General features: G+C 40.2%; 1 protein-coding gene across 3 annotated transcripts in view; it reads left to right on the top strand.

The window, feature by feature from the left end:
- ARFGEF3 (ARFGEF family member 3) overlaps positions 1 to 23,108 on the top strand; it is a 185,491-nt gene that overhangs the window by 27,111 nt on the left and 135,272 nt on the right. For all 3 annotated transcript variants that reach the window (XM_003898113.5, XM_009205990.2, XM_017958286.2), the window contains 2 exons: positions 17,858 to 17,939; positions 20,736 to 20,867. In XM_003898113.5, coding sequence (XP_003898162.2) covers positions 17,858 to 17,939; positions 20,736 to 20,867 — 214 coding nt within the window. The remainder of the gene's footprint in view (positions 1 to 17,857; positions 17,940 to 20,735; positions 20,868 to 23,108) is intronic.

Here is a 23,108-nt window from a genome sequence, read left to right as displayed (position 1 = left end):
AAAGCTTTTAGCAGAGGACAGGAGCTATAACTTCCGCAGGTAAAAAGGTTTCAGGCTGACCTATGGAAACACCTGTTTTAAATGATTTAGAAAGTAAGAGAATACACAGTTGACACACTTGTAAAAAAAGGTCATGTCAGGGTGTGAACTGAGTAGGTTCTCAGTGTAGAAAATTCAAAAGCCTAGGAAACATAAGTATTGACACATCATGTCACTGGAACCATGCAGAAGGTTTTATGACATCCCTACTTTATAGAGAGGAGATTCAGGCTTTGTGAGGATAACTTGCCCAGGATTACCCAGTAACATCTGTTAAAATCTAAACTCTAACCTGTGACTGCTGGGTGCAAAAGTCATATGACCTAAAGATGAATCTTAATATTTGGTTTATTTTCTTCTGAGAGTATACAATGAAATTAGGATATATGGTATGTAATATTTTGAAGCTTGCTATTTTCACTTAATATATCAAACACGTTTTTCCAATGTCATTAAGTGTTCTTTAAAAACATTTTAAGGCCATTAAAATTCCATCAAATTGATGTGCCATGGCAGGAAGGAAGGTCATTTTACTGTCTCCTTTATTATAGGAATGATTTTAACAATTAGTTGAAAATTAACATAAAATACTAGAAATCTTCTTTTTGAAGCTATGGTCTCAGTTTTTAAAATGTATGTGGCCGGGAATGGTGACTCATGCCTGTAATCTCAGCACTTCAGGAGGCCGAGGAGGGAAGATCACTTGAGCCCAGGGGTTCGAGACCAGCGGGCAACATGGCAAAAATCTTGTCTCTTGTAACAACTTTTTAAAAAATTAGCCAGCCATGGTGGCACATCCCTCTAGTCTCAGGTACCTGGGAGACTGAGGTGGGAGGATCACTTGAGCCTGGGAGGTTGAAGCTGCAGTGAACCATGTTTGAGTCACTGCACTCTAGCCTGGGCAACAGGACAATCCTGTCTCAAAACAAACAAACAAACAAACAAAGTAAAAAGTGTAGTATGCCATCATGATACTAGAAAGGCAGTTTGCTTGCTTGGTAGAGGATTTCGCAAGGATGTTCGTTGCTGGTTGATTGTGACCAAGCAGGATAAACGTGTTCCCCCACAGTTATTTAATGATATTAATAAAACCACCTATATGTAACCAGCTACCATATCCTGTGTCATGGGGGTGGAGGAAGCACTAACCTTGCCAGGAGGGGCTCTGGGAATGCTCAGAGGGCAAGCAGAAGTGTGGAGCAGGGTGGCATTTGGAAGGATGGATGGATGTGTCAAGTGGACATGAGGCTTAACAGTGCCAAGCGTGTGTTTGATGAGCGTGTGATTCTGAGCCTTCAATGGTACGGTTGATCTCGGCACCAGAGATGAAGCTTTGAGGTAATGTCCTTGGCCTTTCCATGTATTTAAACTAGTCTGATGCTTAGCTTTTACTATATCTGAGGCTAAATTTAATGGTGTAATGCTGAAAGTTTTATCACTGTAGATAAAGTGTCAATAAAAGAGTAAAGGGTACAGATTTTTCTATCTTCTGGAGCCCACGTGCCTGCCCATTTTATAGCTGAGTATGCGATTTGAACAGAAACAGTTCTCAGTGCTGTGTTTCCTGGGAGAAGTGGGGATTATTGCGTTGGTGTCACGTGCTGGGTGGTTTGTGGGAAGAACATAGGAAAACTGGAAGATTAAACCTTTTCAATACTTTCGTTAATCTGCAGGGATGCTGGTGCTTGTTTCCATGTTGTGGGGTCCTTTCTTTTTCCCCTTTAGCCTTTGCTCCCTGTGGTGGAGAGAGAACACATTGCTGTGGAAATGGTGTAGGCTTTTGTGTCCTATAATCCTTATATTTGAGTCTGGACTCATCCATTTACCAACGCTGTCCATGGATCCATGACTCCAGGAGCTTCGTGTCTTGGACTGTGAAATGGACAGGATAATGGCCACTGCCCCAATTCCTGTGAGGATTAAATGAGCTAAGTCACTGAGAAAGTTCCCAGCTCACATCACTTCTCATCCTTTCCACGCCACCTCCTCTTGAGCCGTGACCAAAGTGTGCCTAGTTTTTTCTAACTTTCACAGTAGAGTTAGGTTTCTAGTGGGAACTGATAATTCACAGTAGTTAGGTGACATGGGACAAGTTACTTACCATCTCTGAGCCTATCTGCTCATTGATAACATGGAAATAAGTATATATCACATAGTGTGTTAATGATCAGATTAAATGAGATAATGTACACCAAGTCAGAATGCCTGGCACAGAGTGGGCAGTCAATGACTAGAGGGTACTGGTACTAAATGGGCATATCTTAGAAGGACAACCTTCCTTCTGGCATCTTTCTGAGCATCACAGCCTCTTCTGACTACTACTTCTTTGCCAGCATCATTAATTCTCTCTACTCACTGGCTGGGGGGATTTCTCAGAGCTCTATCCTTCTGTTCTGCACCTTGTACATTTCCTTGGAAGTTTCATCCACTTCCAAGTTTTCAGCTACTACTTATAGATCGATAACTTCTAAATTTTTCCTTAGCTCCAGGCTAGTACATCCAATTTGCTATATATTGGCATTTAGATGCCCAAAGGCACTTTGAACTCTAAATATACAAAAATATAGCTGCTATCTTTCCCACTTACTTCCTCAAAACTGTTCTTTCAGGCAGGCTTCTCTACTTCATTTCCATGCTGTCTGTAGGTTCTTTTTCCTTTTTTCCGTTCCTGAGTGCAGACACCTAAATGCACTTTCAGCGCGAGTCCTTCTATTAGAGTGGAGCCCTTCCTCCAGGCTCTCCTGCCTCTGGTTAATAATAATGACAACAATGAAGTTATCATAAGGCAACTGTGATAATCAGAAAGAGCACCATAATCACAAGCATGTGTTGAGCGTGTACAATGTGCTAGATACTGTCAGTGCTACCCTGAGACCTAGGTGAGGCGGGACCCTGCCTTGGACCTATGTTGTACAGGCTTTATTTTCAGTCTCCTCAGGACAATGGAATTGTTCCCACCCAAAGCCTGCCCTTTTCTCTCTGTTACTGAAGACTTCAGAATTTCCCTGCTCCATCTGTGTTGAGCTTCCTTACAGAAATCAGCTGTCGGGGCCAGGCAAGGTGGTTCACGTCTGTAATTCTAGCACTTTGGGAGGCCAAGGCAGGTGGATCACCTGAAGTCAGGAGTTCAAGACCAGCCTGGCTAACATGACAAAACCTCGTCTCTACTAAAAATGCAAAAATTTGCCAAGTGTGGTGGCAGGCGCCTGTAATCCCAGCTACTTGGGAGGCTGAGGCAGGAGAATAGCTTGAACCCGGGAGGTGGAGGTTGCAGTGAGCCCAGATCACACCATTGCACTCCAGCCTGGGCAACAAAGCAAAAACTCCGTCTCAAAAAAAAAAAAAAAAAAAAAAAACCAGACAAACAAAAACTCAGCTATGAGGTCTGTTCCCTGGCTCTATCTTTCAGGAGGCAAATGGTGCTACAAGTTTGTGCATCCCTAGGCCTAAGGACTGGCCATGAAGCAGTTACCTGCAGTGATTGTGGGTTGGGATTGGTCTGCAGGTTGAGGTGTCTGTGTTGCTGTCTGCGACTACTTGTGGGACAAGACAGAGCTGGGGCCCTCCAGAGCACTATAAATGTTAGGCTAGCCCTGGGCAGTCAGGACTTTGACTAACATAGCTTCTTATCAGATCATTCTAACACTGCTTGAGGTAGGTAATATTAGTTACATGTTTTTAGATTAAGAAAGTAAGGGTTGAAGAGGTGAAATGCTTAGCACACAGGTTGCCATTGTCAGGGCCTGAATTTGACCAAGAGTACTTTGACTCCAAACTTTTTTTTTTTTTAATGATAGTCTGTTTTCTATTCATTTTCTACATTGTAACCAGAGTTCCATTTGGTAGAAAATGTCTGAGATTACATTATTCCTTTGATTAAAAATCTTTCATTAGCTCCTCATTTTCAACTGGCTGAAGGTCAGTTTCTCCGAATGGTATTCAAGACCCTTCAAAGCTGACTCAAAGCTCCCTTGTGAAATCATTTCACACCAGTCTTCTCACCGTGACCTCCTCATCAGGTCACGGTGGGACTTTGGCTGCTCCACGAACCCACTCTCTATCTTTGCATTTACAATCTCAGCTGGGAATGTCCTTTTCCTCTTCTTCACTGGGCTGACCAAGTTCCATTCTGTCTCCTGCAGTTCAAGGCCTAATGAGTATCACCTTTTTATGGAGACACTTGCATTTTTCTAGACAAAATCTCTCCCACTCTCATTATACTTCTATAGTTGGTTGTGTATACCTTCATACAAGTGTTTATTGCCTTGTACCTATGTTTCCATATTATCACATGTCTGTTGCCTCCTCTAGACTATGGGTTCCATGTAGGCAAGAACCACGTGTCTCATTCATCGTTATGTGTCTAACATTTCTCACAGTGCCTAGACATGTAGTAGGCTAAATAAATATTTATTAAATAAATGCTCTATTTGTTACTAAAACTCTTATGTACTTCTCACAAATGGATTATTAGTCATTTAGAAATGCCAATTTTAGTTCTGACTGTTGTGTTAACTGGTAATGGACTGGTTTCATAAGGCATTTTGACACCATACCTGGAAATTTTTATTTCCTGGAAAACTGTTACTTTAGTTGACCATTTTGCAGTCATGGCACTTAATTTATAAGAGATTATAATACATCTATTTATGCATTATTTGTGAGCTTTAATAGGCCAGTGAGTCTCAAAGAGAATATGAAGTCAGTCTTTTTTTCTCAAAATTATTAGTTTTGTTTTGCTTTTAAGTTACCTGTCTTTTGTTGCATAGACGTTTCTGGAAGATATTTGTGCCATAGAGTTGTCATTTTTTTAAGAGGTAGCTCTACAGTTGCAAAGGTTATCAGCATATTAAAAAAACGATGGGGCTGGATGTGGTGGCTCACACCTGTAATCCCAGCATTTTGGGAAGTGGGTGGATCACCTAAGGTCAGGAATTCAAGACCAGCCTGGACAACATGATGAAACCCTGTCTCTACTAAAAGTACAAAAATTAGCCAGGCATGGTGGTGGGCACCTGTAATCCCAGCTACTCAGGAGGCTGAGGCAGGAGAATCTCTTGAACTCGGGAGGCAGAGGTTGCAGTGAGCCAAGATCACGCCACTGCACTCCAGCTTGGGTGACAGAGCAAGACTCTGCCAAGAAAAAAAAAAAAAGACGATGATGGTGTTTTCCCACTACTTCTCTCTTGTTCCATAAAATTCAAGTGTTTGTGTTAGGAACCTGCTGCTGCTGTTGTTTGCATTTGCCACTCCTTGGCGGAAGGGTGCTTCTCCTGCTGGAGATTCCGGGCAGAGTGCTAACTCCAAATTGCCAGCTGGAGCATTTTCATCATGAAAAAAATCATTAAGTAACAAAGTGCATGTGTTCTGTGATCCAGGGCAGGGCAGAGCAATTTCCATAGGCATGTTTCATGCTGTCAGTATATCCACACTCTAAGGCTGAAAGCTTGATTGTAGGAAAACATGTCACAGAAAGGAAGAAGCAAGGTTAAGTAGACTGATTTTAAATGACATATTTGGCTAAGGTAACTGTATTTTAGGATCACTTCAGTCAAGAAGGCTTTAGGGAGAGGAAACAATTCAGGAAATGTTTGAAAGATGGTATGGACATTTCTTTAGGGGGAAGAAAAAGAGAAGCTATTCCAGGAATATGGCTCAGTTATTGATAAATTGGAAAGGGTGGTGACTGGATAGAGATGAAGTTAGCACAGAGGAATTCGGGAAGGATGACTTTGAGGCCATTAAGGGAAACAGGCATTCAGTGTTCAGGCCATAAAGCTTTGAAGGAAAGGGAGAGCATGTGTATGTACTTGTAAGCTCAGGCTAACTTCACCTTTTCCCTAATTCTTTTTTTTTTTTTTTAAGATGGAGTCTCGCTCTGTCTCCCAGGCTGGAGTGTAGTGGCGCGATCTCAGCTCACTGCAACCTCTGCCTCCCAGGTTCAAGCAATGCTCCTGCCTCAGCCTCCTGAGTAGCTGGGACTGCAGGTGTGTGCCACCACACCCAGCTAATTTTTGTATTTTTAGTAGAGATGGGGGGGGGTCTCACCATGTTGACCAGGCTGGTCTTGAACTCCTGACCTCAGATGATCTGCCCTCCTCGACCTCCCAAAGTGCTGGGATTGCAGGTGTGAGCCACCGCACCTGGCCACCTTTTCCCTAATTCTAAAGGTAACATGTTTTATTCTTGAAGATCTTTAAAATGTAGAAACATGTAAATAATAAAACCAAAATCATCCACATTCCCAAAAGGCAAAGTGTTGGGGGGCAAGTTCTTTCCAATCTCTCCCTCCCTCCTCTGCCTGCGCTGTATGTGTGTGCAAGTTTTTATTCAAGAGGACAACCATGTATGGTATATAATCTGCATGATAGTCTCATATTTTTGCATAACATTTTCAAAGTATTTTCCTGTGTCAAAAAAATCTTTAGAATACTTTTAGTGATTATGTATTATTCCATTCTATAGATGTACCATGATTTCTTTAACCTCAGTTACATTATACATAAAGATACAGTAAACATCTTTACATAGAAAACTTTGCTACATCTATGGTTATTTTCTTAGAAAAGGCTCCTAGCAGAAGAAACCCTAGTGAAAGGCATACCAATATTTTAATTTCTTTATATATATTGACAAAGTGCTTCTTATGAAAACCTTAAAGAGCAGACATTTTCCACAGTGCCATAAGAAGTGGCCCTGTGAGGAATTAAGTGTGTCTATGGGGGTGAGGAGCAGCTTATAGCATTTCACAGCGGGAAGTTGTAAAATTGACATGTAGGAGATAATGTGAGGAAATATTAAAATGGATTGACAATGGACAGAAAGAAAGGAGTGTCTTGGTAAAAAAAAATCTTCACTGGCTTACTGTATGTAAAATGCTTAACCTCGTTCTTGGAATGTAGTTTGAGATTGACAAATGGTAACCATTAAGGTCTCATGTGCCAAGGCATGAGCTCAGGGGCCAGTGCCTGCCCTACCTCTTGTCCAGGAGTGATTTTTTTCTCTTCCCCTCCATCCCTCATCAGTAAATGCCAATAATACAGTCATGCATGGCTTAATGATGGGGATAGGTCCTAAGAAATGTGTCATTAGGCAAGTTCATTATTATACAAACCCCATAGAGTGTTCGTACAGAAACCTAGATGTACAGTCTACCATACACCTGGGCTATAGGCCTGTTGCTCCCAGGCAGGCTGTGCAGCATGTTACTGCGTGAATACTGTAGGCAGTTGTAACACACTGGAAAGTGTTTGTGTAACTAAACATAGAAAAGGTGCAGTAAAAATGAGATAGGGAAGATAAAAAATGGTGCACCTGTGTAGGGCACTTACCATGAATGGAGTTTGCAGGACTGGACGTTGCTCTGAGTGAGTCAGTGAGAGAGAGCGTGGTGAGTGAATTGGAATGCCGAGGACATTATTGTACACTGCTGTAGCCTTTATAAACACTGTACACTTAGGCTACGCTAAATTTATTTTTTAAATGTTCTTTCTTCAATAATAAGTTAACTTTGGCTTACTGTGACTTTTTTATCTTATAAACTTTTTAATTTTTTAACTTTTTGATTCTTTGAAGTAACACTTTGCTTAAGACACAGATTGTCAGTTGTATAAAAATACTTTATATCCTTATTCTATAAGCTTTATTTTACTTTTATTTTTATTTTTTTATTTTTTTGAGATGGAGTTTTCCTCTTGTTGCCCAAGCTGGAGTGCAGTGGTGTGATCTCGGCTCACTGCAACCTCTGCCTCCCGGGTTCAAATGATTCTCCTGCCTCAGCCTCCCAAGTAGCTGGGATTACTGGCATGCACCACCACGCCTGGCTAATTTTGTATTTTTAGTAGAGATAGGGTTTCTCCATGTTGGTCAGGCTGGTCTCGAACTCCTGACCTCAGGTGATGCACTTGCCTCAGCTTCCCAAAGTGCTGGGATTACAGGCATGAGCCACCACGCCCAGCCTTTAAGCTTTAATTTATTTTTAAATTTTTAAACTTTTTGTTAAGAACTAAGACACAAACCCACATTAGCCTAGACCTACACAGGGTCAGGATCATCAATGTCACTGTCTTCCACCTCCACATCTTGTCCCACTGGAAGGTCTTCAGGGTCAGGAGCTGTCATCTCCTATGATACCAATGCTTTCTTCTGGAATACCTCCGGAAGGACCTGCCTGAGACCATTTTACGCTTAACTTTTTTATTTGTAAGTGGAAGGAGTATGCTCTAAAATAATGATAAAAATATAGAAAATATATAAACGAGTAACATGGTTGTTTATTATTATCAAGTGTGATGTAGTGTACCTAATTGTATGTGCTATGCTTTTGTACAACTGGTGGCCCAGTTGATTTGCTTACACTGGCATCATCACAAACATGTGAGTATAGTGTTGCATGATGTTAGGACAGCTATGATAGGAAACTTCCCAGGTGATTATGGGACCACCGTGGTCTGTCATTGATGGAAACACCATCGTGCGGCACATGACTGTATTTGTCCCTCCTTATTGAGTGGTTGTGAGAGTTATTGGGATCAAGTGCCTGAGCTCTTAGCACGGTGACTGGCATGCTGGAAGTTTTAATAATGGCACTTCCATGACTCAACGGCCACTCTCCTTACATCAGTCAAGCTTAAAGAGTATTTTCTTTAGATTATGCAAGTATACTCTAGAGTTGTTATATTAAATTCGTACAAATGGAAAGTATAAAAAAAGAAAAAATTCTCCCATGCCACTATCTGGAAATACCCACTGCCAACATTCAGCTGAGCTCTTTATTAAATAATGCTCTAATTGATTTGCATTGCTATATATTAATGTTTGTTTTTTATTCTGCTTGTTTGGATTTTTCTCATATACATGTGTGCTTTTTATAAGAAAATCATGGACAATAAAAGTTGATATCTTGAGGTAAAGTATAGGCATAACCATTTTATGTTATTTAGAATTATTTCTACTAGATTGAATCATATGAAATTGCCAATATTCAACCTCTTCTGACCTATATAAATGCCAGTTTCATATGCTCAACTTAATAATTGCGATAGGCTTGCTAAAAATCTTGAAAGCCTGCAGGAGAAAAGGGATTTTATGTTCACAGCTATATTCCTAGGGCCTGAAACAGTGCCTGATGGGTGAATCCAAACTTTGTTTTGAAATAGAAAAGGATTGCTACTGATAAAAATAATTTCATTAAAATAGAAATGAAATGGAAATATATTTGAACTGCACTGTAGAGAAAATCAATTAAGGAACCAATTTAGTTCCAGTTGGGCCAATGAAATTGGCCCTGGCAAAAGCTTAATCAATGAAAATCAATCAATGTTGGTGTAAACTGTTTAAATGTAAAGGACGCATATTCATTAACATGAATAATAACAACCCGAATGTCACAACAGTGAGGGTAGAAGCCTTTCGTATGCAAATTAGGAAATGGCATGACTACCAGGAAAGGTGCTGGCTGTGTGGCTTGAACTCAGCAGCTAGTTCCAAAGCCAAATTTTTTCCACATATCCAGACTGCCTACACCTTCTCCTAATTACATACTAACTGTCAACATAATGCATTGCTTCATGAATTACCACTCGAAATAAGAGAGTTCACGTTATTTCTTTGATGTCTGTCCCCATTCTTAACATAGTGGACCTTTGAATTACCACTTTAAAGCAGTGTGCCTTACACATAGTTGGTGGGAGCTGGCTATCTGCATAGACGTTATGGCGTAGGTTTGAGGACATAGATTTTCAAAACAAGTGGTCTAGCCTAGGCACGACAGCCCATGCCTGTAATCCCAGCACTTTGGAAGGCTGAGGTGGGAGGATCATTTGAGGCCAGGAGTTTGAGACCAGCCTGGGCAACATAGTGAAACCCTGTGTCTGTTTAATATTTTTAAAAAAGAAAAGAGATGGTCTAAGTCTGAATCTCGCTCTGTCATTTGCAAACATATGACCTTGGACAAGTAACCTAATCTCTCTTAGTTTCAGTTTGGTTGACAATTAGATATCTACCTTCAAAAGTTATAATTAAGTAGTAAATAGGAACATGTGTAGCATGTTACTTTGTAAGCCACATCTAAGCCATTTCAACCAGAGCTATGATTATGATGTGAAGAAATTCAGACAGTTATTTGATAAATGGCTTAGATCACAGAATCCTAGAATTTTAGAGTATAAGCAGACCTCAGAAATGTAAGATATCTTCATGCCTCTTCTCACCCAGAGCATCAAAGAGGAATCAGCCTAACATTCAGGAATGTATTTGGGGTTACTTAAAGTTCACGTTTTCCCTTTATTGATTCTACCCATCCATGAGCATGGGATGTGTTTCCATTTGTTTGTGTCATCTATGATTTCTTTCAGCAGTGTTTTGTAGTTTTCCTTGTAGAGATCTTTCAACTCCTTTGTTGGGTATATTCCTAAGTGTTTTATTTTTTGCAGCTATTTTAAAAAGGATTGAGTTCTTGATTTGATTCTCCACTTGGTCGCTGTTGGTGTATAGAAGAGCTACTGATTTGTGTACATTAATCTTGTATTCGGAAACCTTGCTGAATTCTTTTATTAGTTCTAGGAGTTTTCTGGAGGAGTCCTTAGGGTTTTCAAGGTAAACGATCATACCGTCAGCACATAAGGACAGTTTGACTTCCTTTTTACTGATTTGGATGCCCTTTATTTCTTTCTCTTGTCTGATAGCTCTAGCTAGGATTTTCAGTACTATGTTGAAGAGGAGTGGTGAGAGTGGGCATCCTTGTCTTGTTCCTGTTCTCAGAGGGAATGCTTTCAACTTTTCCCCATTCAGTATTATGTTGGCTGTGGGTTTGTCATAGATGGCTTTTATTATATTAAGGTGTGTCCCCTGTATGCCAATTTTGCTGAGGGTTTTAATCATAAAGGGATGCTGGATTTTGTCGAATGCTTTTTCTGCTCTATTGAGATGATCGTGTGATTTTTGTTTTTAATTCTGTTTATGTGGTGTATCACATTTATTGATTTGCATATGTTAAACGATCCCTGCATCCCTGGTATGAAACCCACTTGATCATGACCATACTACCAAAAACAATCTATAAATTCAACACAATCCCCAAAGAAACACCACCATCATTCTTCACAGAGTTACAAGAAACAATTCTAAAGTTCATATGGAACCAAAAAAGAGCCTGCATAGCCAAAGCAAGACTAAGCAAAAAGAACAAATCTGGAGGCATCACACTACCTGATTTCAAACTATACTATAAGGCCATAGTCACCAAAACAGTGTGGTACTGCTATAAAAATAGGCACATAGACCAATGGAACAGAATAGAGAACCCAGAAATAAACCCAAGTACTTACAGCCAACTGATCTTCAACAAAGCAAACAAAAACATAGTGGGGAAAGGACACCCTTTTCAACAAATGATGCTGGGATAATTGGCTAGCCACATATAGGAGAATGAAACTAGATCCTCATCTCTCACCTTATACAAAAATCAGCTCAAGATGGATTAAGGACTTAAATGTAAGACCTGAAACTGTAAAAATTCTAGAATATAACATTGGAAAACCCCTTCTAGACATTGGCTTAGGCAAGGATTTCATGACCAAAAACCCAAAAGCAAATGCAATAAAAACAAAGATAAATAGCTGAGACCTAATTAAACTAAAGTGCTTTTGCATGGCGAAAGGAACTGTCAGCAGAGTAAACAGACAACCCACAGAGTGGGAGAAAATCTTCACAATCTATACATCTGACAAAGGACTAATATCCAGAATCTACAGTGAACTCAAATCAGTAAGAAAAAAGCAATCCCATGAAAAAGTGAGCTAAGGACTTGAGTAGACAGTTCTCAAAAGAAGCTATACAAATGGCCAACAAACGTACGAAAAAAATGCTCACCATCACTAATGATCAAGGAAATGCAAATCAAAACCACATTGCAACACCACCTTACTCCTGCAAGAATGGCCATAATCAAAAAATAAAAAAAAACAGTAGATGTTTTTTGTGGATGTGGTGATCAGGGAACACTTCTACGCTGCTGGTGGGAATGTAAACTCATACAGCCACTATGGAAAACAGTGTGGAGATTCCTTGAGGAACTAAAAGTAGAACTATCATTTGATCATGCAATCCCACTACTGAGTATCTACTCAGAGGAAAAGAAGTCATTATTTGAAAAAGATATTTGCACACACGTTTATAGCAGCACAATTCACAATTGCAAAATGGTGGAACCAACCCAAATGCCCACTCATCAGTGAGTGGATAAAGAAAATGTGGTATGTATATATATACATACATACAATGGAATACTACTCAACCATAAAAGGAATGAATTAACAGCATTTGCAATGACCTGGATGAGACTGGAGACTATTATTCTAAGTGATGTAACTCAGGAATGGAAAACCAAACGTCGTATGTTCTCACTGATATGTGGGAGCTAAGCTATGACGATGCAAAAGCATAAGAATGATACAATGGACTTTGGGGACTTGCAGGGAAGAGTGGAAGGGGGTCGAGGGATAAAAGACAACAAATATGGTGCAGTGTATACTGCTTGGGTGTTGGGTGCACCAGGATCTCACAAATCACCCCTAAAGAACTTGCTCTTGTAACCAAATACCACCTGTACCCCAATAACTTACAAACAATTTTTTTAAAGTTCACGCTTGTGGTTGTATTGAAAGATAATTATTGGTAAATCCTAACTCTTCCTTTGTTCACCTATTTTAATTTCCCTTTGTCCATTGTTACCTGTCAGCCTAATAAAGCTGGTCTGTTAACCACGACAATGCAGTTAAGGAAATAGGTTCAGTCTCTTCTTCATGACCAGATGCAGCATCACAGTGTGGATGATGCCTTCCTCATGCATATGCAGCACTGCTAATTATTCTTCTTTAAGAAATAATGGCATGTCAGGACATGAAACCTGGGGCCACTGCCTTTATTTAATTAGGCAAGAATAAATTTGCACGTGCCTCTGCATTAAAAATAATCGCTTAATGTAATCGAATGTTGGTTTTTGCCATGCCCTTTTCCCAATGAGGCAGCATCTAGAAAGATCAAAAGATGATTTATTCCAGTACAGTGTGTGCAAAGGGGATTGAGTGTGTGCCATGTTGCATTTTCATTATAAATTTCATCCTGAGACCCAATTAACAGGCCTGTTTTCTCTTTCATTAAAATCACTTGTAGAAGAAAATGAAGGTAGGAGGGTTTTTATTATATCACAGAGCAAGCAGCAAAATTAGTTATGCCCCATGAATTTCCTTCTTTTGCACATGGGTTCATTTCCAATTGAAGTCAGGATCTGAGGCTTGTGGTACTACTCTAGGGGCTGCTGGGTCTGAGGGGATGAGAGGCCTTGGATACAGATTATTATGGCCCTGTTACCAACCGTGTTACTACTACAGTAAATTGTTCCTCATTCATGTTGATTTTTGTTAGCTGTTTAAAAGCATTAGACTGGTGGGTACACTTTTGTTCTTACTAGTATTTACTAGCAAAAAACCCTGTTTTTAAGCATTTCATTTTAAGTAAATATCTATTTTGTTGTTGAAGATAGGGTCAGAAGCAACTACTTTGCAATAAATAGCACTATTAACATTGTAGACATTTTCTTAAAATATTGGTCCTCAATTTCAACAATAGAATTTTATTTACTATAAAATGTTTATAGTAACCTACACATACACCTACACACACACACACACACATACACACAAACACAGCTACCCAGGGCTCAGTGTAGCATCTCTTCAAAGGCCATCCTAGCAGAACCCCAGCCAGGTTATACTACCCTCTTCTCTGATACAGACCTTGAATGTTGAGCAGAGTTCTTTACCATAAAGGACAGAGACTCCTAACTTGGGATCCATGTAGAATTGAGGTTTGGGGACCTGAGGATTATGGAATGATAGGCACCCTCCTCTAGGAAGAGGGTCCTTTGCCAGATTTTGTGTGAGAGTGTGTGTGTGTGTGTGTGTGTGTGTGTGTTTAAGAACTAAAACAGGTTAAGAAGCACATCTATTCTAGTTTTGCTCTGATCTTATGAGACCAAAGAGGTTGAAAGGAACTTGGTCTTGGGAGTCAGATGAATTTGGGTTTGAGTTGTCTGCAACACATTTTAACTGTGTGGCCTTGGGCAGGCTACAAAACCTTTCCAAACCTCAATTTTCTCAAATTTAGAATAAGGGCAAGAAGGTTGTAGTGACAGTTAAGATGAGATAAATAGTAAGTGCTAATTTTCTTTTTTCTTTCTTTGTCCCATGAATACTAATGGAAGCAGGTACCTGTTGTGACCCGTTCCTTGCTGGCCCTTCCCTAGCTCTCAGCATGCTGCCTGGCACACAGGAGGCACTCAAATGTTTGAATGGATGATGATTGGATAAATGGTTGAATGATGGAGTGCTTTGGTTTAATATCCAGATGAAATTTTTGTCTATGGTGATATTTCCCCAATGCATTTCTTTTCTTTTCTTTTAGATGGAGTCTCATTCTGCTGCCAGGCTGGAGTACAGTGGCGTGATCTTGGCTCACTGCAACTGCTGCCTCCCACATTCAAGTGATTCTCCTGCCTCAGCCTCCTGTGTAGCTGGGACTACAGGCACATGCCACCACGCCCGGCTGATTTTTTTGTATTTTTAGTAGAGACGAGGTTTCACCATGTTGGCCAGGATGGTCTCTATCGCTTGACCTCGTGATCCGCCCACCTTGGACTCCCAAAGTGCTGGGATTACAGGCATGAGCCACGGTGTCCAGGCAATGCATTCATTTTCTAAGGGAGATCTTGATGCTATGCTTGCCTCTGCTATGACCTTCCCAGGACAGTTAGCCCCTGTCCTGTGCAAAATCTTTCTGGGTACATAAAAAGATTTGAGGCCAGGCGTGGTGTCTCACGCCTGTAATCCCAGCACTTTGGGAGGCCAAGGTGGGTGGATCACCTGAGGTCAGGAGTTCAAGACCAGCCTGGCCAACATGGGGAAACCCCATCTCTACTAAAAATACAAAAAATTAGTTGGGCGTGGTGGTGGGCACCTGTAATCCCAGCTACTTGGGAGGCTGAAGCAGGAGAATCGCTTGAACCCAGGAGGCAGAGATTGCAGCAAGCTGAGGTCACGCCATTGCACTGCAACCTGGGCAATAGGAACAAAACTCCGTCTCAAAAAAAAAAAAAAAAGAAAAATTGTTTTTGATCTGCATGCGGAAGATCATGATCTGTGTTGGGCACTTTGTCTATATTAGTGCTGAACAGACTACAGCCTGTAAGCCAACTCTGGCTTTTTGCCTGTTTTTGTAAATAAAGTTTTATTGGAACATAGTCATACTCATTGATTTACTAATTGTCTGTGATTGCTTTTGTGCTTTAGCAGAGTTGAATAGTTACGACAGAGACCATTTGGAGTGCATGGTCTAAAATATTTATTATGGGGCTCTTTACCAAAAAAGTTTGACAACCTCTGATACATATGTTATACTACATATTATCTATATATTGTACTCCAACTCTGCAGGATTGGTCTTAAAATGCCCTTTTTATGGATAAGGGAGTTAAGACCCACAGATTTTAGTATTTCGATTGAGACTACAAAACTTATCAGTGCTTAGCATTTGAATTCACGTGTATGTGATTCCACAGCCCATGTTCTTTCTACTAACCACTCATATTTTTCAACTCAGCCAAAACCTAGTTGAACCACCTTCATCTACCAGTCCTGCTTGGTGACCATGGCTTGCATGGTGGTGATGGCCCCTGGTAGTGGTGCAACCTGGAAATCCTAGCATTTGTCAGCAACCTGGCTCAGGTCAACAGTATCAGTCATGTGAATGTATAAGCAGGTGAGAGAGTGGAATAAGGATTTCAAGGGCTAATACTGCAGATGGCAGAGTAATATAGATAGGTGAACATATTGCTGCTTTCCAAGAGTCAACAGGTTGAGGATTTCCAAAAGGGTCCTTGTTGCTGCTGGACATGGCATCCAATCTTGTTGGGTGCCCTTGGTGAGTAATGTGTAAATACTTGTACATTTTCAGCCCATAGCTACAGGATATATTTCCTCTTCCCTGGACTATTAGGCTGTAAGACTTTTGGACCCCCATGCTTGTTCCCTGCTATTATGCTCTTTCATTGGCCAATCTGACTCCAAATTCAAGTGGAAAGTTCTTTCACAGTGGATTAATCCTGGTGGAAATTTGATTGTTTCAAGGGTTTACAGATGAAGTTCTGTGCTGCTTCTGTTAGCATACCATTTGCCCTTGGTTGCTACTTCTCACTCTATCTTCATGCTTCCGTTTAATTTTTCTAAGCTCTTAAACTGGTTAACATTGAATAAAAGAAACAAAATTGGAAAAAAAAAAATCAGCTATTCCTGCACTAATTGACTGCACCACAGTGTTTGTCTTGTAATTGTGACAAGCTGACAATAAAATAACAGTGACAAAGTTATAGCCACCCAACTGGATGTAACACAGTTGGGTAATTTATCCATCTGTCAAAGGATGAATCTAATGAAAAATGGCTGTAGTGTTAATTGTCATATAAAAATGGATATTGTAACATTGGGTTGTTGAGGGGCAAGGTGAGGATTAGGTAGGCAAACATTTTTCCTGATTGTTTTTGTAGTCTGTGTGGCTGGCATTATATTAGAGGAGTGTGTGACTCTCACTTCATCGGTTGTGAAGCTGCTGATGGAAGGATTCCATGGAAAAGCAGCAGAGCTGCAGAGTGGACAGGGAGAAATCAGAGCTATAATGAACTTTGTATTTCATTGTGTTCTACAACAGGAACCCTTATTCCTCCAACGATGAAATCCTATAGTCTAATGTGGTAGCTTTCACACTCTAAAAATCAATGTATCTTTCAGTTTATGCTGAAAATATAAAACAGATAAGAGTGGGGCTGCTCTGGTTTAAGTAGGGGTAGAGAAACCTGGTAAAATGAAGTCACATTTCACTTTTGTGCTAGTGTAACTCCATAGGGAAATAATGGGTTGATTAAAATTCTTGGTCTGTTGTTTAATTATTTAAAGTAGATGCTTCTAACAGATATTTTTGTCTTTTGGTTTATTCCTAAAATATTTTAATCTCCTTTTTTTTCTAAGCTTTAAAATATCCAAATAGCTCTCCTTTTTTTTTTTTTTTTTTTTTTTTTTGTCTCTCCCCTGACTCTAGATAATGTTGCATCTAGGCACCTCTTATCGGCCAATGCTATTGATGGTTAATTTGTATTTCTGTCTTGGAAACATGTTCATTAAGAACCTGTCACAAGACTCAGATCTACTACTTGATGGAGATTATAGAGCAAATGTTAAATTTATAAATTATTGTTGAATCCTTTGAGTTGGGGAGGAATTGACAAACTAATAGAATTTTGGTATATATTGATGAGACAGAGTGCTGATGGTGATGCATATAATCTCCAGGTAAGGAAGAGGTAGAAGCAAGGCGTAGAATCTACTTAATGATGCCTCCTAGAGGTGTTCACCCCCAGGTGTGCTGGGTGTGAGCAGTGAGTGGTGCTAATTTGGGAAAGAACAAAGCATGTTCACAGACTGGCTGGGATCCCATTGTGTACTAATGAGTGTACCAGGTAATAATTAGTAAAAGTCCTTGTGTTTGCTCTTCCTGTAGCCATACCAAGAAGGCAAGGGGTTGATGGGCTATCATTTCTGCACAGCTTCTTTGCTGTGTTTTCTCTTGAGCCCATGTGCATTTTTATTATTGGTTATAGTTTTTGTGTATGTGTGTAGTGGTATTTGGGGGTGGGTGTACATAAGGCTTACATCACTTGATTGCCAGCTTTACTGAGCTCACATGTTGTCCTTATTTTTGCGTTTGCCAGGGAGAAATGCCTGCTGCCTCTCCAGTTGGCTTTGGAATCCAAGAATGTGAAGCTGGCCCAACACGCATTGGCAGGGATGCAGGTATGGCTTTGACTGAATGCAATGGGATGATAGAAATTGACAGGCCACTTTGGCATTGAAAGGGCAAATAGTTAACATTTTAAATACTGGCTGTTTAAAGACTCAGACAGAAATGTGATTGAACTAGGAAATAACCATAGAAAATAGCAGGATTTTCTTATATTCATCAGAATTTCTCTGTACACAGCATTATTTCATTGAACCTTTGTGATCAGACACTGATTCATGTGGACGTAGCTAAGCCCACAAAAATAGGGATTTTTTTGTGTGTGTGTGTGACATCTTTCAGGAGAGTAAGGGATCCCAAAAAAGAGACCACAAGTTCATACCAATTCAAATCTTATACATTCAACATCTATGGTTCTATATAATAAAAACTGATGGTAAACTGGAAAGATTTTGTTTTGTTTTTTTATTCCACAGTTAGATTGAGGAGTGGATTATTATCTTTTATTTCCAGAGCAAGATTGGGAAGAAAAAGGAAATTTGGTTTAACAAGAAGTCAGATTTGCTTGAATACATTTTTTTGGTTTGTGTTTTACACCAAACATAATGGATCTAATTCTGATAGTAAAAAGGTGCTAACTATGTAAATACATATACTTTTTAAAGTGATTGGCCTCTAAGAGACAAGCGCTGTGAAGTTGAAGCCTGCAGGAGTTTGTTCAGTGTGGCCATGGATAAACCACGGTGGCATTTGTCAGATGTCTTTTTATGTCAGTGCAAACTGCTTCATAGTTAGCTTTTTTAGTTCAGAGAAGTTCCCAATATCTTTTAAGGTATTGGGAAACTTATGAAATAATGAGAAAACAGCTCTTTTTCCCCCAGCAGATCGGAATTAGATAATGTGTATTTTTATACACAGCAGTATTTGAATCTTTTAAACATTATCAATAATGTTATTAAAAACCTTTTGCTTTTCTCCAACGTAATTGGGCCAACCATAAAAATAGTTGAGAATTTGTTTTCATCTGCCACTTTTGTTCCTTTTCCTCTAATGTTATGTAGATTTTGCATTTAGCTTCTCTCCCTTTTTTCTTTAACCCTGGAATATTCTAAATTGCAGTGCCATGTTTTCAAGGGCTTACTGAATCGTGTTAACTGAAGCAACTTGGTAGGCTGTGAGCCGTCCTTTTACCATCCCCCGCTACCTCCTGTTAACTTTAGGCATATTTTTAGAGCTTCTCAGTTTTTATCACTTTAAATAAAAATAAATTGTATGTAAACTCTAATTCTGGGCTTTCTTGAGTATACCACATGATTCTGGGAAAAAAAAGTCCTTTTGAAAGAATATAGGCAAAATTTCAGGGAGTCTTAAGTAGAAAGGTTTGAAATATTATTTTCAAGATCTTCAGTGGTGTGAAGGTAAAAGAGGGAGTTATTACACTGGATGGATCAGAATTCTCAAAGTTCTTCACAGGCTGCAACTCGAAGTCCCTTTGGAGAAGAACAAATTGAATAGGGACAAATATAAAGGGCTATACTGGGGTCTCAAAAATCAATTGCACCAAGACAGCATGGAGGAAAGTAGCTTAATTGCAGTCCTTGTGAACAAGAATTAGGGGTTTGAGGGTGAAATTCTATGCCTCATTCACAGGCATAGAATGTACTGTGACAACCAACTAAGCTCATTTGACCTGAGAATGTGATCCAAATTATGTATCACTAGTTAGTATCAGACCACTCTTGAGGCCACATTCTAAGCACAAGTGAAACCTTATCTGGCAGAGAACTTTTGGAGGAGCCTGAGGAGGTTTAGTGTGGAGAAGACAAGACTTGGGTGGACCTGATAGCTGGTTTCAGATCTTTTAGAAGCTTAATCTGTGTGTCTCTGGAGGAAGATGAAGGAGTAGAAGTTGTGGGCAGGGGGGTTTTGGTACAATCTGGAAAAAAATTTTATGAAAATGAGAAAGAGATAGAGAAAGCCTATCCTGCGAGGTGGACTCCTGGGAGTCCTCATAACAATGAATGTCTTCTGGTTGAGGTTTGGGGGGATGCATTTTCTGATGGGGAAATACATTAAGATTTCTGGATTCCTAAATAATTCCTGGATAAATGACAGGTCACATTAGGAAGTAAAAAGATAAAAACCTGAGAAATGATCTTGTCTACAAGACCTTCTTTCCTGTGATGAAACCACATTTAGAAAGTGTGTGTGTGTGTGAGACTAGTGGGTAGGGCTAGATTCCTCTTAGCATGATCATTCTCCATCCCCACCACCTAAATACCTTATATGGCCGGCACATCAGAGTTTCACTTGATGGCATTTAGAATGAATAGTCCAGTAGCAGGAAAAGGTCTTTGCCAAAAACCGTTTACTCAGGGTTGCGTGCATTTTTCTTTTCTTTAGAGACAGAGTCTTGCTCTGTCGCCCAGGCTGGAGTACAGTGGTGCGATCTTGGCTCACCGCAACCTCTGCCTCCCGGGTTCAAGCAATTCTCCTGCCTCAGCCTCCTGAGTAGCTGAGATTACAGGCACTCACCACCACACCTGGCTAATTTTTGTGTTTTTAGTAGAGACAGGGTTTCACCATGTTGGCCAGGCTGATCTCGAACCCCTGGCCTCGTGACCCACCCGCCTCAGCCTCCCAAAGTGCTGGGACTGCAGGCATGAGCCACCACCCTTGGCCACATTTTTCTTTTTATTGGCACATAGCATACATAAGTCCTTTCCTAATGGCCTCCAGCTACATGCCTCCCCGGTAAGAAAACTGATCATCAATCCATAATAAGATACAACCAAATAAGGCAACAGGGGAGAGCCTATCTGTGATCACTGCCTTGTGCCTCTTTACAGAAGCTTCTGTCGGAAGAGAGGTTTGTATCCATGGAAACAGACTCTGATGAGAAGCAGCTGCTCAATCAGATCCTGAATGCCGTGAAAGTGACGCCTTCGCTCAATGAGGACCTGCAGGTGGAAGTGATGAAGGTTGGTTTGACGTGGCCACCAGTGTGCGTCATTGGGACAGGAACACATTCGGATCCCCTGCACTTGTTATCTGAAAATGCGTCTGCGTTGCGGTCATGCTAGCTCGTCTTTCATTCGGAATGGATGCTTGTTATTCTTGCTCATGGACCCCCTAAATTACCCTGATGGTTTAACATCAAAAAGGGACAATTTCAATAAATCCGTGAGATTTTTGGCCTCGTTCTGCATTAAAGGCCATTAGAAAGTATATTTGTAACCTTTTAAGAGAATGTATGTGAGTAGTTCCAGCATAGGGTAGATCTGATTATTCCGGGTAGTCTGCCTGCTTTCATATGTTAAAACAAAGCAAGAATAATAATAATAATAATGTTTTGATATATACTGAGATTTCAGAATGGTCAGTTTAGGGGGAGAAAGACCACAGTTGGGAGGCATATCAGAATCACATCTTTTTTTTTTTTCTCCTTCAAGTTACATGAAACTTACCTCCCTCATTCCAATTACCACCTTCCTTTTAGGAATAGCATCTCTCCCTCCTGCTTTCCCTTTCTTTTAAGAATCACCATGATTGGGGGTCCCTTATGCTGAACAGAGTGTGTCATATTCTCTGAGTGAATGGTGAGTTGGGCAGAAAGGATAGAAACTCTGCCCCATAACAGCACCTTGGTCATGGTAACACAGCAGGAACCAACAAGAAAGCTTTCAATAATGCATTCCGTCCTTTTCCTCTCTCGAGGAGCATATGTTGAGGAATATTCAGGAATAGTTGGTGTCATCCACTGGTGGATTTCTCCCTGGAAATGCACTGAAGGATTTTTGTCTTGGATTAGAGACTGCACTTCTCCTGGTTTCATTTTCTCATTCAGAAAAGATTGACTGCAGTCATGACATTCTCTTGATGTCCTGGGCCTCACCCTAACCCTGTTGGTGGGTAGTTCAGGGTGATGATTAAGAGCTCAAACTCTGAAGCCAGCCTGTCTGGGTTTCAACTCTTATTCTTCCACTTCCTAGCAGAATGTCCTTGGACAGATGTCTCAGTCACTCTACCTTGATTTCCTTTTCTGTGAAATGGGGGCAATAGTAGTACCCACCCAATAGGATTGTTTTGAGAATTAAATAAGGTGATATTTATAAAGAACATAGCACAGTATTTGGCACAAAGCAAGTGCTTTAGAAATGTTATGTATCACTACTGGTACCACGGCTGCCTCCTGCTGCTGAATCAGAATCTCAGTGGATCGGACTAGGAATGTGCAGCTTTCACTAGCATCCCAACTGATTCTTAAACACAATGAACATTGATGATGCCTGAGCTAGCTGATCTTTAGGATCTCATTCATCTTTAACTCTCTTTGATTCTAGAATGTACAGTTTTGTCTTATCCTTTAAGTTTGGCAGCCGTGCATTCTTAGGAACCACAGAGTGACCCCTTCCAGCTTTGTTTTACTTCTCCACTACCTCTGGGCCACTCTTGAAACAGAGGCAAAGCCAACTGCCATGCTAACCGCTTTTGTAACTTCGAAGTGCAACCTGTGAATCTTTTTTCTGCTATTAGGTCTCCAAATACTGGAGAGTCAGCTTTGGTGTCATACTAAGATATGCAAGTCAGATTACATATTATTCTGGAAATTCTCCCAGGAATGGTTTTTTGTGGAATACAGAAACTTGTATTAAAAATTAAAATGAGGAAGTACCCATTCTTCTAGGAGCTATGCACAAGCAGAATGTTTAATGCATATTATGTCAACAGTAGCACCTGTTTTGAAAACTTGTACTTGCTTTCTGATTCCATCCAGCCCAGCAATGCCTTCTGCTAGCCTTGCTGAAGATAGGAGTTGACACAGGTTAACTCTACCAGAAATCATGGAGAGCCTCTCTTAATGAACTCTCCAATGACACCATTATAAACCTTAATGCTTTTAGTTAATGTCTGGGAGGAAAGTCAGACACTGTCAGAAAAACAATAAATCTGTCAGTCTTTACAATGAGATTTCCAAAATGCTTAAACAGATAAGGGCCTTTGTTACATGCTATTTTTTTAGTTGACAGATAACACAGTATGCTTTATCATGTACAACATGATTTTGAAGTCTATATACATTGTGGAATGCTTAAATCTAGCTAATTAACAATTGCATTACCTCACATAGTTATCACTTTTGTGGTGACAGCACATAACAGCCACTGTTTACATTTTTCAAGAATATGTTATCAGCTGGGCATTTGACTCATGCCTATAAT

Source organism: Papio anubis, chromosome 6 (genome assembly GCF_008728515.1).
Source record: "Papio anubis isolate 15944 chromosome 6, Panubis1.0, whole genome shotgun sequence".
NCBI classification, from domain to species: Eukaryota; Metazoa; Chordata; class Mammalia; order Primates; family Cercopithecidae; genus Papio; species Papio anubis.
Note: the sequence above shows the minus strand (reverse complement) of the source record. Positions and strands in the feature narration are given on the sequence as shown.